This window comes from Lycium barbarum, chromosome 3 (genome assembly GCF_019175385.1).
Source record: "Lycium barbarum isolate Lr01 chromosome 3, ASM1917538v2, whole genome shotgun sequence".
Classification (NCBI taxonomy): domain Eukaryota; kingdom Viridiplantae; phylum Streptophyta; class Magnoliopsida; order Solanales; family Solanaceae; genus Lycium; species Lycium barbarum.
Window position 1 is genome coordinate 147,063,050 of NC_083339.1, and position 15,681 is coordinate 147,078,730.

Genomic DNA, 15,681 nt, shown 5'->3' on the forward strand with positions numbered 1-15,681 from the left:
GTGATTTGCATTCGGAATTCCTCTAAGTTCAGTTTCACAGAATTCCATAAAAAGAGGTAAACTTGTTACTATATCATTATAGGGGTATTTTGGTCATTAAAGTGAGGATTTTTTCTTTTTAAATTTCTTTTCTTACATTGGAAAATCTGAAAAGAAAATGAGAAATAGTAATATAGAAAAACTTCGAAATTTTGAAGAGGTAATTAAGGCTACGCTAAACCTAACCCGTGAGGCTTAGGCTGCGCAGAGAAACAACACAATCAAAAAGTGGTCCAATAGAAAATTTAATCACAATTACGGCCGTAATTACCAAGAAAGGTTCTACTCTACGCTCTACCCAAGCACGTGAACGTCACTTTCCATTACGCCTGATATATTCTCGCGAATGCACTACACGCGGTTTTAGTTTCACCCACGAGAATAACAACCTTAACGCTATTGCCCAAAAACAGGAAACCAAACCGTAAAGAATCTTTGTACATCAGCCTCGAGAAAAAACCCACGTTAATTAAATACTAATTCACTTTTCTAGCAATGGCCAAACAGGACTTTAAATGCACTGTTCTAATTAAAGTTTCTTTTTTCTTGAAAAACTGAATGGGTCCCACTTTCTAAAAAGGGACCCCACACTCACTTCCAAATAATCCATACTCGTGTGTATTTAAATGCAGCTGCAAAGTACCAATATTTTGCAAGTCCCAATTACACATATATTCACACTTATTACTTCACTCTCAGTATTCTTTCTAATTTCATCATTTTTTTTCTCTATATTTTTTGTACTACAACACAAATGGTAAAAGAATCAAGTATAGAATAAAGTGCAATTTGAAAGAAAGGGAAAACAGTTAGTGGAAATAAAGTTCATTCTGCCTTGAAAAGGCACAATCTTGAGCTAAAATTACAACATGGGTTCGAAGCTAATAATGTTGAATGTATTATTGTTGTTATTGGGTTCATGGGTTTTTTGTGGAACAGCTTCAGTTTCATATGACCATAAGGCTATCATTGTAAATGGACAAAGGAGAATTCTTATTTCTGGTTCTGTTCATTATCCAAGAAGCACTCCTGAGGTATGTTCATGTCAAATGTACTTCACAAGTTTAATATGTTATGTCCCATGTTTCAAAAAATTCTGTTTTTCTTCTGCAAAATGGGTGTGTTAAATGTTAAAATTGAGTCTTTTTTAGCAAAATGTTTTGTTTTCCTTCTAAAGGTGATGTTCTTGCTCCTTCATTTGGGGCTACAGAGATGTCCCATGTTTTCTTGAAAAACTTTTTCCTTGCATAAATGAGTGTTAAATATTAAAAATTGAGTCTTTTTAAGCAAAATGGTTTTTTTCCGAATTTATGGTTGCTCCTTTGTTTTTTGGTTATACAGATGTGGCCAGGTATTATACAAAAGGCCAAAGAAGGAGGTGTGGATGTTATTCAGACTTATGTTTTCTGGAATGGGCATGAGCCTCAACAAGGAAAAGTGAGTTAAATTAGACTCTTTTTTTTTATTATATTTTATATCAGTTCTGGATATTTTGTTGATTTTTGCTTTCTGTTGCCAGTATTATTTTGAAGGGAGATATGATTTAGTGAAGTTCATTAAGCTGGTGCATCAAGCAGGACTTTATGTCCATCTCAGAGTTGGACCGTATGCTTGTGCTGAATGGAATTTTGGGTATTCCTCAAAATTACATTTTTTATCTGCAAAAAGAATGATACCAATTTTAGCATTACGTTAAGTTCTTTCTTGCTCACCTTACCTGTTTCAATTCCAGAGGGTTTCCTGTGTGGCTCAAATTTGTAAAAGGTATCAGTTTCAGAACAGATAATGGGCCTTTCAAGGTTAGACAAAAGTTTCTTTCTTTGATGTTTTATCAAAAAAGTTTCTTTCTTTTATGTGATTGGTTTCTAATCTTTTTACTGTGCACTTTCATGTTCAAAATATTGTACCTTAGGCTGCAATGCAAAAATTCACTACCAAGATTGTCAATATGATGAAAGCAGAACGTTTGTATGAAACTCAAGGCGGCCCAATAATTCTATCTCAGGTTGTTCAAATATGCTCACTCTCCTTTTCTGGTTGCTTCATTTCAGTAATCTTGTCGCGTTTGTTGGTTGTTTAGAGGTTAGGATTTTCCAAAAAACTTAGGGGGAATTGATGAAAGTTTCTTTATTTGAAACTTTTTGACAGATTGAGAATGAATATGGACCCATGGAGTGGGAATTGGGAGCACCCGGTAAATCTTATGCACAGTGGGCAGCCAAAATGGCTGTGGGTCTTAACACTGGTGTCCCATGGATCATGTGCAAGCAAGACGATGCCCCTGATCCTATTGTAAGTATTTTTCTCTAAACATTGTCATATTTTATTTTGTATAATATTGGTCTGAGATGAGCTTAATTGGAGTGAAATGTGTGGATTGAGTCGTAGTTGTTGATGGCTTTCATGCTATGTTTCCGTTCCTAGTGGGGTTAATCGTCGTCCCCCTTGATGGTCAAGAATTGCAAGGCTTACTCAGTTACTCTGCATATGGGTTACTTTTTTTTCCAACTACTATCTGTTTCCTGACTTTTCATCAAGTATTAAATGGAGTTTGACTCTTGTAATTAATCACCCACTAATGATCTTCTTTTCTCTTGATCTCTAATGCACCCTGCCAAATTTCCCCTGCTAGTGTTCTGCAAAATAATGTATTATTCATCACTCTTTGGAGCATAATTATAATAGTCTTGATATGTTTAATCTTGCTCAGTACATTGAGATATTTGTCTCTGAATTCTCTATTTTGTCAATGTTGTTAAAATATCTAGGTGGTTAACTTTTTTCTTATTCCTTATCATTTCCTTTCAGTTTCCTACTTTGATATACGTTTTCACCTATTCAGATTAATGCTTGCAATGGTTTCTACTGTGACTACTTTTCTCCAAATAAGAATTACAAACCAAAGATATGGACTGAAGCTTGGACTGCATGGTAAGTACATATATCTTTCCAAAGCATTAAATAAATAAAATTTCTAGTTTTATGATAAACTAGAGTAAATGTTGGGATAAACTAGAGTACATGTTGGGATAAATTTCTGTTGTAATTTTTTTTGCAGGTTTACTGGTTTTGGGAATCCAGTTCCTTACCGTCCTGCTGAGGACTTAGCATTTGCTGTTGCAAAATTTATACAGAAGGGAGGTTCCTTCATCAATTATTACATGGTATTTTATCGTCTCTGATATTCAAGAGTTAGTGCTTCTTCTGATGCCAAGAAAATTATGTTGTTTATGAGTTTCATTTCCTTTTGCTGTAGTATCACGGAGGAACAAACTTTGGAAGGACTGCTGGTGGCCCATTTATTGCTACTAGTTATGACTATGATGCACCTCTTGATGAATATGGTATACACCTTTTTCTTGAAATCTGGTTTAGATTGAGTTTCTTCATGCTAGCAGAAGGTTAAAAATGAGAATCCCATTTTTATTTCCTATAACCACTTGAATTTGAAAAGTGAGAAGCGCCAAAGCAGAAATTTATTGGTCAACTCCTTGTTTGGTTGTTTGTCAAGCACGTTTTGTAAGATGGTCATTAGTCACTAAAACTTAGTCACTAGATAGACACTTAAACTTGGTAGAAATGTATCTCTTAAAGAATTCCCTTACTAAAAAACTGCGGCTGAAGAAACGTATTGTGTTTAGCCTAGTTTAAAAAATTTCCATCTGGTCTTTAGGTTTATTGCGACAACCTAAATGGGGTCACCTGAAAGATCTGCATAGAGCAATAAAGCTTTGTGAGCCAGCTTTAGTTTCTGGAGATCCAACTGTGACAGCACTTGGACACCAGCAGGAGGTGAGATTTAACTGAATTCTTCTTTAATCAGTCACCATTTCAAAGTTCGCAATGAAAGTAACTGGATCTTCATTGTTTCTTATACAGGCCCATGTCTTTAGGTCGAAGTCTGGCTCTTGTGCTGCATTCCTTGCAAACTACAACCAACACTCTTTTGCTACCGTCGCATTTGCAAACAGGCATTACAACTTGCCACCATGGTCAATCAGCATTCTTCCCAACTGCAAGAACACTGTATTTAATACAGCAAGGGTAAGAAGAAAGGATACACTTTCTACCTGAAATAAATAATTAGAGATAATTACAGTCCAATGCCTTTCGTTGATCTAATTTACAAAATAGCCAGCAAATGTATCGGTTTTGCATATTTAAGTATAAATATGCATATAATATACATAATCAGTGTATATGTTTGGTATATTTTGGCTAGCGCCAGTAAAGAATTTCAGCCGACGGGTCATAAAAGGACAAAACCCAAATAATTATGCTGTTTAGGGCATAACAAAGAGAAATTCCCTCATGGTTCAAAGAAAACATTCATGACTTTTAGTCTTTTAATTTGCCTCTTACCTAACAACCCAAACAATATACTGATAGCATTCTCGATTCTATGTGAAGATTGGTGCTCAAAGCGCTCAGATGAAGATGACTCCAGTGAGCAGAGGATTTGCCTGGCAGTCATTCAATGAAGAGACAGCATCTTATGAAGACAGTAGTTTTACAGTGGTTGGGTTATTGGAGCAGATAAATACCACAAGAGATGCGTCTGATTATTTGTGGTATTCAACTGAGTAAGTGCCTATGCCTATGTAGCTTCTGCCAGCCTCTTCACATATTAGATTTAGAAAAACACACACACACACTTGAATTACGTTGGATCCGCCGCATGTTTATGATTTTTTGTTTATCCTCAGAGTCAAGATTGATTCAAGAGAAAAGTTTTTGAATGGCGGAAAATGGCCTTGGCTTACAATCATGTCAGCTGGCCATGCATTGCATGTTTTTGTGAATGGTCAATTAGCCGGTACGTGACATAATTATTTGTATTTGACGTGACATGATTTCAGTTTAAGTTCCTTCTTATATGTTTTTCTTTCTTATAAAAAAATCAAAAGCTGAAGGTTATCTGGTCTTATCAAGCAAATACAATGAAGTGAAACAGTTTGTGTAATAATAAAAAACTAAAGCCCCCATCACCCTGACGCATGGTGGCGGTTTTGTTATTTACATCTCTCTTTGTTCAAATTTCATGCAGGAACTGCATATGGAAGTTTAGAAAAACCGAAACTGACTTTCAGTAAAGCTGTAAATCTGAGAGCTGGTGTCAACAAGATTTCTCTGCTGAGTATTGCTGTTGGACTTCCGGTGTGTTCTCTCTCACTGTCGCCTCTTACTTTATTATATACGCATATTGATATGTGCTTACTTGGCCTCCTTCCTCGTGTGCTCAACTGCAGAATATTGGTCCACATTTTGAGACATGGAATGCTGGTGTTCTTGGTCCAGTTTCACTTAGTGGTCTTGACGAGGGGAAAAGAGATTTAACATGGCAGAAATGGTCTTACAAGGTTTGTCTTTATAAAATGTTCCAAAAATAGAACCCGGATGCTTCATTGCATGGTTATCTAAGATTTCACTTTTTTGTTTTACCAGGTTGGTATGAAAGGAGAAGCCTTGGGTCTTCATTCACTCAGTGGTAGCTCATCGGTTGAGTGGGTCGAGGGCTCTTTTGTGGCTCAGAGACAGCCACTCACATGGTACAAGGTGCGTACCTCATACTTAAACCTTCGTCTGTACCAACTTAGCTGTATATTTTGACATTAATAGTCTGTTAGGCCAAGCTTCCAAAGCCAACTTATTTCGAAAAGTGCTTTTTGTCATAAGTGCTTTTCGAAAAAGTGATTTTGGAGAATAACAGTTGGTGTTTGGCTAATCAATTTGAAAAACTCTTGTCAATATTAGAGCAGTACTTTGTGCTTGGCCAATGTTCCAATAGTGCTTCCGGGGAAAAGCTACTTTTTCTAGCCTTGTAAAAACTGCTTCTGCTTTTGCTACTGCTCAAAAACACTTATTTTTTCCCCAAAAGCTTGGCCAAACACCTCAATTTTCTAAAATAAGCACTTTTTGCTTCCCAGAAGGTTGGCCAAACAAGCTCCGTGTTGTGAGGTGTTCTTCACCTAAACACAATTTTATCAAGTAATTTGAGTTTGTGGGCTTAAAAAGACTAAAATTAATATTGAATCATCGTGTTGTGTACACAGAGCACTTTCAATGCTCCAGCTGGAAATGAGCCTTTGGCTTTAGACATGAATACCATGGGCAAAGGCCAAGTGTGGATAAACGGTCAAAGCCTCGGACGCTACTGGCCTGGATATAAAGCATCTGGTAACTGCGGTGCCTGTAACTATGCAGGCTTGTTTGATGAGAAAAAATGCCTAAGTAACTGTGGAGAGGCCTCACAAAGATGGTAAGTAATTGGAAACCTCGTGGTGTTTTCTCTGTTGTAACAAGAATCTCGAGCTAATTTAGCTGGGAATTATAATTCAGGTATCATGTTCCACGGTCTTGGCTGCATCCTACTGGAAATTTGTTAGTTCTATTTGAGGAATCGGGAGGAGAACCTCATGGAATCTCTTTGGTAAAAAGAGAAGTCGCAAGTGTTTGTGCAGATATAAACGAATGGCAACCACAGTTGGTGAATTGGCAAATGCAAGCATCTGGTAAAGTCGACAGACCACTCAGGCCTAAAGCTCACCTCTCGTGTGCTGCTGGTCAGAAGATTATTTCAATCAAATTTGCAAGCTTTGGAACACCACAGGGTGTCTGTGGAAGCTTCCGGGAAGGAAGCTGCCACGCCTTCCACTCATATGATGCTTTTCAAAGGGTATGTACAAATCTTACTCTTCATTACGCCACCATATTTCTAGTAGAATAGACCTTTTGTTGATCTAATTTACAAAATAGCTGCCAAATGTATAGGTTTTTATATTAAAAATATAAATATACATAATCAATGTATAGGTTTTGTACATTCCGGCTAGCACCCATAATTAATTTCAGCCGATAGTCCAAAAATGAAATAATTCCGTCTTCTTATCCTGTTAGACGAATGTGTTTCATGTTTCTGTAGAGACCTGATTGAACTACTCTCTTTTTTATTTTTCCAGTATTGCATCGGGCAAAATTCATGCGCAGTACCTGTGACACCCGAGATATTTGGAGGCGATCCATGTCCACATGTTATGAAGAAACTCTCAGTTGAGGTTATTTGCAGTTGATGACACTAAGGATAAACAAATAAAGTGGTTTTCAGTTAGTTGTCTCAAGTACTGTATAGGAATTTAAGTGTTCACTTTCTGAAGATATTTTTGAAGAGCCACTATATATCAAAAAGTTGGCTTTGGAGGGGGGCGAAGTTGTACAGATATGCAACACACCTTTTCATTTGAAGCCCATATGAATTTCAATGGCCCAAGATTCTGTACATATGTTGGTTACTATCAAGTTGGTGTTGGTTTGCAACTGTAAAACAATAGTATGGTTCAAGTGCATAGAGACTCTGTTGGTTGGAGGTAGCAGGTTCTGGAGAAATAGTCGAGGTCTGCGCAAGCTGGCCTAGATACCACTGTTGTAACAATAAAGCACATCGAGATTGATTCTTGATTAGTCCATGTGCAGTTATTCTTACTGTTAAGAGGTTTCAAGTCTTATCAGTATTTTATTACTCCATCTATGTAAAAATAGCAATCTTTCCATTGCTTTGTATCTGCAAAAAATGCTACTATGATGATGTGAAATAACATCAAAGTCTCTTTAATAGATGTTTTCTAGATCTTGTTCTTCAGCGTTGCTGTCTGATTTAGTTTTCTTGTCTGACATTCTTTTGCTGACATGTTGCAAAAATCATTAACTATGACCACAACTACTCAACTATTACATTGCCAGGTTTTTATGACCATGCTGCTAAATGGGTAAAGTTAAACTACTTTAAATGTGACAATATAATTGTGACTTTACTGTTATAGTGGTTAATCTTATATTACTTTAATGTAATAAATAATATTTTTGTGATTTTATTTGTTACTCCCTCCGTCCTTTTTTAACGTTTTAGCTCTTTGTCCCTATTTATTATATGCTTTTTGAGAGTTAAGTAGTATTAAAAAAACTACTTTATTAATGTTAAGAGTATGGTTGGAAATAATTGTCAATTTAATCTTGAATTCTTAAAGTAACAATTATTTGGACAGTTTTTTGTTTTTTAAGCTAAAACGATAGTTAAAATGAGGAGGTAGTATATTGGATACGTTCAATAATCATATGTGAAATAACCCGTTAGAACAATTAACTGTTGATACATTAATGTGTTAATTTGGCCTTTTCTCAATTTTCACTAAAGATGATCTTGAAATAAATACTCCTAGGAAGCTTTACTTCTTTTTAAATACTCCATGTCATATTCACATCGACAAGATTACATTAAAGGGCATTGAATTCACCCTTTTCTGCTGACATGTTTTAAATTTAACAATTGTAGGGAACTGAACATTTACTGCCCTCACCTAATTTTTCAAAAAAATTGTTTTGTAATCTATTGAGTGATTTCAAATGATAAAGAATTTGAATACGTTGCGGTCAAAGAGGGTTTTGTCTTGCTTTTTTCTGTAAAAGAAAATCGTCCTTTTGAAGTTTAAAAATCTCTTTATTCTTTCTTCTTTTTTATTTAAAGTTTAATCTCCTCTCTTATGATTAATTTTCTTTAAAATTTAAGAAAGTCTGTTGAGTAATATCACAAGTCAGAAGTCAATTAACCTTTTTACTAATTAAAGTCACATTAATAAGTGCATTGTAAGTTGAGTATCTTTATTTTCCCATTATGTTAACATAACATCTTACCTAGATCCCCAATTGGCCAATTACCTCTCCTATTTAAAAAAAGGACTTCACTTAAATTAAATAAAAAGAAAACCTCAGAACTAAAAAACAAAAGCTGCAGAACCAAAACCTTTTCTTTGGGTTGTCAAGTAGTTACCGAATTACAAACAATACCTTTGAATTAAAAAGATAAAAAGTAATGCCGTAGAGTAGAATTAGTGAATGTGCTAATAATAATACGTCCCAAACAAAAAAAGAACCTTAAATTAAATAAAAAAGAAGACCTCAGAACTAAAAACAAAAGCTGCAGGTATTTTTTTTTTGTTGGTTTTTGTAGTCACAGAATTACAAACCATGCTTTACCAACAAAGATTGTGGCGAGGTGATTAAGTTTCTCTATTCCAAAGGTCTTTGATTCGAGTTCTAGGTATGAAATTGATTTTGTTAGGGAGCTTAATTGGGACTTTTCAGCAGGGGCATTTGTAAGTGTTAATTTTGGGACACGTGAACCAATGGTCTTTCTGTAAAATTAAATATTATATATATTTTTATTTTTTATTTTTATTTTTTTTAGAATTAATCTAATATTACCTAATGGAACTCATTTTCCAAAAAGACTTATTGTACACTTGGTTAAAATTTTAGTTGCTTATCAAGAGAATAAGGATCAATTCTCACTTAAGCATATTTTTTTTTTCATTTCTTTAATAGTACACTTATATTCTAAAAAAATCTAGATTCGCCTCTGATTATCCGAATTAATTGAGTCCCAAAGGTACTGGAAATAAAAAATTACAAACAATGCTTTTAAATTTAAAAAGATAAAAATAAGAATAGAATAAGTAAAAGTGGTAATAATAACAAAACAGATAGAATAGAATAGACAGATGGAGTAAAAAGTATGGAGTCAGTTTTGTTTAGAAGAAACTGTTGTTAGTCTTTCCCTATATATCCAAAACTCTCAGGTACTACTGTGTTGTTTTACTTCTGTAAATGCATTCCCATGGCGGCCACTTGTAATTTTCTCTTTTCTTTCTTCTTTTTCTCTCATTCTAATAATCCATTTTCTCCACCATGTTGTCACATTCATCAACAACAACAACATCAAGAATCAGTGTTATCTCCTTTTTTACTTTTCTTCTTCACTTTCTCTTTTTGTTCACTCACCATTCTCATTTTTTCTCTGTACTCTAAACTCACTAAAAAGAAAATTAACAACAACCATCAACACGTAATTAAAGTTCAACAAGACTTGTCTAATGATGAACAACTTGTTGAAGAGATTAAACAACATCAATCTGACCCGAACCCGACCCATTTGACTCATTCTATTCTTCTTGAGATCTTACCTTCTAATTCACCTGAATGGGCTAAACTGTTTGCTAATGACCCGAATAAGATTGAATCGGGTCTTGATGAGGAAACGGTTAAGGAAAAGGTGAAGAAAAAGAAACGGGTCAAGAAGAAAAGACCCGATTCGAATAGTGAAGAAGAAGGGAAAAAAGATTGTGGGGTTGTCAAGGAAAAAGAGGAGTTGGTTTGTTTATATCCTTTTACTAAGTCGTCAAGTGCAACTCAAAGGAAAATTAAACAACATTACGATGAGCTTGTTAAGTCTCATGAGTCTAATGGATTGACTTTGGCTCAGGTTTTTCTTTCTATTCTTTTCTCTTTTTTGTTGATTATAATTGTGTATAACATATATCCAATGTTTGAGTTTAGTAAAGGTTGAGTCTTGATGTGGTGTTTGTTGAATTACAAGGCTTTCCTTTGTATGTATGACTAAAAGGTACATACTTATCTGCCTGTGATGTTTGTACTGAGATTCTGATTATAATTAAAGGAAATCACATATTTACTGTGGTTAACTTAACAACCTAACAGATGCTTGAGAACACGTTCCAAAATTTGAATCGCGTCTAATTTATCATGTGTTCGGGTGTTCAATTGAAACAAGTAGTAGTTCGAGTGTCTAAATGAGATTGATTGGCAAGTTTAATGGACTATCGATGTATTGTGCCTTTGTTCTATGTTCAAGTTCAACCTCCAGCATGAAGAAAATCTGCACTTCAAACTTTTAACATGAGTAGCATTTTCCTTAAGGTTGCATGAGCGGCAGAGCTGGACAATCGGTTCGGCTTAATTTTAACTCTCCATAGGGCTAAATCTTGTCATACATTGTGGACTAGGTAAAAGTGTAAAATGATTCAGGGTGTGTTCGGTATGAAGGAAATGTTTTCTGGGAAAATAAGTGGGTTTCTTACTTATTTTTGTGTTCGATACATAAGCAAAAAATATTATTCTACAACCATTTGTATATAATCTAGACAAATACTATGGGAGGTGGGGGTGTGAAGGTGAAGATGAGATGTGTTGGAGGGTGGGAAGGACACAATCAATATGAAATGACACTTGTAGAACTTGTTTTCTCTACTTCCACGGGGGAAGCCATTTTGCATCGGAAAATATTTTTCAAAAAATTTGACCAACTGAACATGGAAAATTGGAAAACATTTTCTGAAAATTGTTTGCCTCCATAACAATTAGGTAGTAGGCTTCCTCTCCTTTTTAACCATTTCTTTGTCTTGTTCTTAAGACAGGAACTAAAGATTATCCAGGGTAGTATATGTTGTTTGAAGCTACTCCAGCCTGTTTCAAGAATAATAATTTTGGGCTGATCAGTTTGTTTTCCTTAAGACACGTCTGACATAATTAGTTGGAAGGAAAATATTAATTTGAGGAAGTAGATGAAAGGAGTTGTTTAGGTGTACTGAGTCAATTAATTAGTTGGAAAAGAATATTGATTCAAAAAATTTGGTCAATGTTTATGAGTATTTTTGGACTCAAGTGTTCCAAACCAGTAGACTTGAAATAACAAATCGACAGCTGAAAAAGACACAGAATATATAAGATCCAGAGTCAAAGCTTGAGGACGATTCCATTATTTATCATCTGGACAATTTTGGTCAGAAACGAAGTTTAAGATGATGTAACACATATAATAGTCTTTTTTTTTTTTTTTTTTTTTTTAAGTAAATGATATTTTATAAATGGTATGACATCACTAAGGCAATGCATTAAAAATTACAAAGTGTGCAAATCCCCGATCATACCTAACCTATAAAAGGGGGCAGATCCACACTTTTTGGGTTATCTGTCAGTACTGCCTTGGTGTTGATTATTAATAAAATTACCTCAATATTTTCCTGTGTCTATGCATTGAGTGAGTATCCACTTTAAGTAGGATTCAAGAAATTGACTACTTGAAACTTTGTTGAGTATTAGCTTTTCACTGGTTTATTAGGAATTTACGATATGCAGCAAGTGCTCGGCAAGAACACTTTTATTTTGCCCACACTTTTATCAACTATCAGCTAGTAAAATATGTTGTGTTCGATCCAAGACATATCAGCACATGGAGGAAAATTATTCTTGGAGGTGATCAATGAAGCAGAAGATAAATTATGTAGTTAGTTAACTGATCTGGAAGTATAAACTTCAGTCAAGGCTCCTTGGTTGCATGTGATCATATTTATGGGTGGCACTGATGATCCATGCTTCTCTCTTAACTGATTTACCGTATGCACAGTAGGGTAATTGCTTAACAGGCTGGCTTAAAAAACATTCATTAGACCTTGATAAAAAAAGAAAAAGAAAAAAAAAAAAAAAAAACAGAGAAACATTCATTAGATGAAGTTTCTGAGATGTAACTTTGGTCAATCATCTGATTTTTCCATTGGATGGATTACTGGAGTCAAACATCTTTTGACCACAGTGACACCATCAAGGTAGACAAAATGGGTCGGTTTAGACTTGGCAGTCTGCTCCCTTTTTGTTCCAAGTAAATGAGAGAGAAAGATATTCTGTGGCGTCAAACCTTCTTGTGGCGTATTCTGCCTAAATCTGTCTATGCCATGAACGCTCCTGAGAAGATAGAACTTCATAGTAGTTAGTGCATTAAAGTTGCAACTCATGAGGAATCTATTGGCATAGCTATCCTGGCATTCTAATAATATGATGTGTACATCTTGAGGAAGAAGTTTCCATTTGGGATTTTGTACAGTTATATATTGAAGGACATAACTTTATTTATCATTGATCTCCTACTTCTATCAATTCAAATGCAAAGTTAAAAATTTATTTCATTAAGAAACAAATAATGGAATATAATCAAGCTTTATTAAGTGAGTGTCATTCTCCCAACTCATTTTAGGATTTTCATTCTTTCGTTTAATATCTGGATTGGCTTTTCTCGTGCAGATTTTTGAGATTCATAAATTGTTGTACTATGATGCAGGTTGGTCAATTTGTTAATTGTTTGGTTGAAGCAAGGAATGAGCTACAGCACAAGTATGTTGACTATTTCTTTCATTTTTTTTTTCCTTGGATAAGTACAAATATGTTGGATAGTTCCTTTTCAACATGATTGTTACCAGAATCAATAGCATGATTCTCTTATAAGGTGTAACTAATGAATTTGTAACTTTTCCTGGAGTGTTTTCCAGTTCTGAATTGGCCTTTACAGTCACACATGCATCTTCTACCTTTGTTGACGATATCTTATTTTGCCACCCTCGCCCTTTCTATTCCAGGCCTTTTGTTTCCTATTGGGTTGTAATTCAATGATTTCAAATTATATCAAATGAGTCCTGACCTTCCAAAGCACCTACTTTTAATGTGTCCATTGGTCCTCTAGACAACATTGTCACTTGGATGAAGAGTCTTGCTATGAGTTTTATGTCATATTTGTACTTTCCCTTGTGCAGGAAAGAAATGTGCTTGTATTCAATATTTTGGACTTCTTTGCCTTCTCATCCTAAACTTTCTTATCACATTCCTGCTCCCCCCAACCCTCACCCCCCACCCCACCCCCCCACACAAAAAACTTCCTCCACAAAAAAAAAAAAAAAAAGGAATAGAGAGAGAGTGAGTGAAACGCTCCTCTGTACTAGTAATTAAAATTCTTCCTCAACAGGTCTGAGGTCATTCAACGAAGATTCACAATAACAAAGGCCCTACTCTTTAAGGCTGACAGGTCTTCCTTTGTTCGCCTGCGGCAGCAGGTAGTGGACATCTCCCCTTTATCGATTTTGCTTGAGTTGGAAATTTGTTATTCACTGATTCCCAATAAGAAATAATAACTGAATTTTATGACTTCAAGATATACAAGCTAGAATTGGAACAGAAGCGATTGGAAGAGGATGCTTTTGTATACAATTGGCTACAACAACAGCTGAAGCTCTCACCAGCATACAAGAAGGTATAACATCATACTATACGTCACGTTGCGAATTCAACATGAAAATTCTATCCTTATAATTGACAAACTTTCGATCTCCATTTTGTTCTTTTTCCCCTTGCGTCGTCTTAGAATCTCTTCTTGCAAAGTTCATTCCTTGAGTATGTACTTTCCACTTTGTATTGACCTTTTCTTTCCTTCTTGAAGATGCTTGAAATTGGTGCTGATATGGAAATAAAAGCAAAATCCAGTGAACTAGTCGAAAACACAGATCCTGAATTGCCCGATATTTCCTTTGAAGAGTTATTAGCACAAGAAAAGAAAGATGCTTTTTGGTCAGTGCTACCTTCTCTTCATCAACTGTTCCCTACATTTCATTTTCTTGAAGACTGCTAACTAGATATATATCATTTTGAATTGCAGGCAGAGGAATGGGAGAAGGAAAATATACTCCGGCTGAGGATTTATTTTTTAGCTTTAGTTGGTGGATTTTGACTAATGGCAGTATGTACATCTTGATACCAAAGTCATACCTACTACAGGAATTTTTTTATTAGGTGCCTGTGCTTGTTGGGTTGATTTTGGGTCGAATAATAGCCATTAACATTTTGTGTTATTTCTAGGTACTCTCCATGGAAACTAATGCGCCCTGCATATGGTAAATATCTGGGTCGTATGCAGTACTTATGGCCTTTGAGGGTCTAATATATGCTAACGACAGTTATAGCTCATCTTTCTTCTTTCCCTTTCCTAGTTATGAGAAGAAAAAAACATATCCATACTCGTGTTTACTCCACAGTTTATTAATTTTATAATGGTCAGTGACAAATTGACATGAAATATATGTTAAGTAATGAGGTTTAATGATAAAGTGTATGTAAAGGGCACATATTATATATTTATCGGAGGGAAAAGGTCAAAGTATGTCCCAAACACTTATGATTTGTCTTATATATGCTCTTCACCTTTCGGCTCATAGGAGCTTTTATTGTTATCTTTTGTTTCAAATATGCCCCCTCAGTAACAGTTTCAGCGTGAAAATTTTTGGTCAAGTAACACAGGTATATTTGGATCTTTTTAAGTATTTAGGGGTTTATTTGGACCTTCTCAAATTTGCAGGGCCATATTTCAAATTATTTATGTATACATATACCAATTTGATAATTTAGAGGTAGATTTGGATCTTTATTGAATTGGTGTAAATACGGATGTGTATCCCCCAGTCATTTAGGTGCCAGTTGCATATCTGTGAATTATGCTAGTAGTAAATTAGGATTCCAGCCCATCACTAAACCCTGGCCCAGGTTTGGTTCTAACGTTGAATGCCATCAAGTTTGAAACCAACATGTTATTGGAAGTGGTCCCTATAAAAATCTGCTATTAACAAATACTAAAGGTTTTGCATCAGGAAGACATCTCTCACATGATAAATAAAACTTTATATAGGAGTTGAATTTAGTTTGGATACTACTTTTGTTTCAGTCCTAAAAGACTTAAATCCCAAATTATTCTGAAGTGACTACTATACACAATTTCAAACTTGATCTGGTATCTGACCAACAGACAATTTGATTTTATTTTTCCCCCATTTAAAACCATAGTTGTAACTACTTTTTACCAAACTCAAAATAATACTTATATCTTTTGGAATTAATTGACTCAATAACGGAGCATATCTAACAGGATGTACTTATTGGCATAGAGAGCATTATTTTACTAGAATTGAATTAGAGAGCTAA

The 15,681-nt window shown here is 35.0% G+C and overlaps 2 protein-coding genes across 3 annotated transcripts; both read left to right on the forward strand.

The window, feature by feature from the left end:
* The first annotated feature begins 684 nt into the window (after window positions 1-684).
* On the forward strand, window positions 685-7,675 carry LOC132633462 (beta-galactosidase). The gene is made up of 19 exons (XM_060349895.1): window positions 685-1,073; window positions 1,381-1,476; window positions 1,559-1,671; window positions 1,772-1,838; window positions 1,952-2,044; window positions 2,188-2,331; window positions 2,882-2,970; window positions 3,098-3,203; window positions 3,296-3,383; window positions 3,713-3,831; window positions 3,919-4,083; window positions 4,450-4,622; window positions 4,746-4,855; window positions 5,087-5,196; window positions 5,289-5,399; window positions 5,485-5,595; window positions 6,093-6,298; window positions 6,379-6,715; window positions 6,999-7,675. Exons 1-19 carry the CDS (start codon window positions 909-911, stop codon window positions 7,107-7,109), a joined length of 2,514 nt encoding a protein of 837 aa, XP_060205878.1. The 5' UTR covers window positions 685-908; the 3' UTR covers window positions 7,110-7,675.
* A 1,926-nt stretch (window positions 7,676-9,601) lies between these two features.
* LOC132633463 (uncharacterized) lies at window positions 9,602-14,671 on the forward strand. 2 transcript variants are annotated; one of them, XM_060349897.1, is made up of 7 exons: window positions 9,602-10,351; window positions 13,001-13,053; window positions 13,679-13,766; window positions 13,865-13,963; window positions 14,150-14,277; window positions 14,366-14,446; window positions 14,566-14,671. In XM_060349897.1, exons 1-6 carry the CDS (start codon window positions 9,707-9,709, stop codon window positions 14,400-14,402), a joined length of 1,050 nt encoding a protein of 349 aa, XP_060205880.1. In that variant the 5' UTR covers window positions 9,602-9,706; the 3' UTR covers window positions 14,403-14,446; window positions 14,566-14,671. The 2 variants fall into 2 exon arrangements, with proteins under 2 accessions (XP_060205880.1, XP_060205879.1); XM_060349896.1 differs by having other exon boundaries at window positions 9,603-10,351; window positions 14,366-14,671.
* The last annotated feature ends 1,010 nt before the right edge of the window (window positions 14,672-15,681 follow it).

What these genes read in the sequence shown, in the direction of transcription:
- LOC132633462 (XM_060349895.1), top strand. Translation starts at nt 909, where the DNA reads ATGGGTTCGAAGCTAATAATGTTGAATGTATTATTGTTGTTATTGGGT. An exon ending in ATGAGCCTCAACAAGGAAAA is followed by an intron (nt 1,477 to 1,558) that starts GTGAGTTAAATT and finishes TTCTGTTGCCAG; the next exon opens with TATTATTTTGAAGGGAGATA. An exon ending in GGAGAGGCCTCACAAAGATG is followed by an intron (nt 6,299 to 6,378) that starts GTAAGTAATTGG and finishes ATTATAATTCAG; the next exon opens with GTATCATGTTCCACGGTCTT.
- LOC132633463 (XM_060349897.1), top strand. Translation starts at nt 9,707, where the DNA reads ATGGCGGCCACTTGTAATTTTCTCTTTTCTTTCTTCTTTTTCTCTCAT. An exon ending in ATGGATTGACTTTGGCTCAG is followed by an intron (nt 10,352 to 13,000) that starts GTTTTTCTTTCT and finishes ACTATGATGCAG; the next exon opens with GTTGGTCAATTTGTTAATTG. An exon ending in GAAAAGAAAGATGCTTTTTG is followed by an intron (nt 14,278 to 14,365) that starts GTCAGTGCTACC and finishes TTTGAATTGCAG; the next exon opens with GCAGAGGAATGGGAGAAGGA.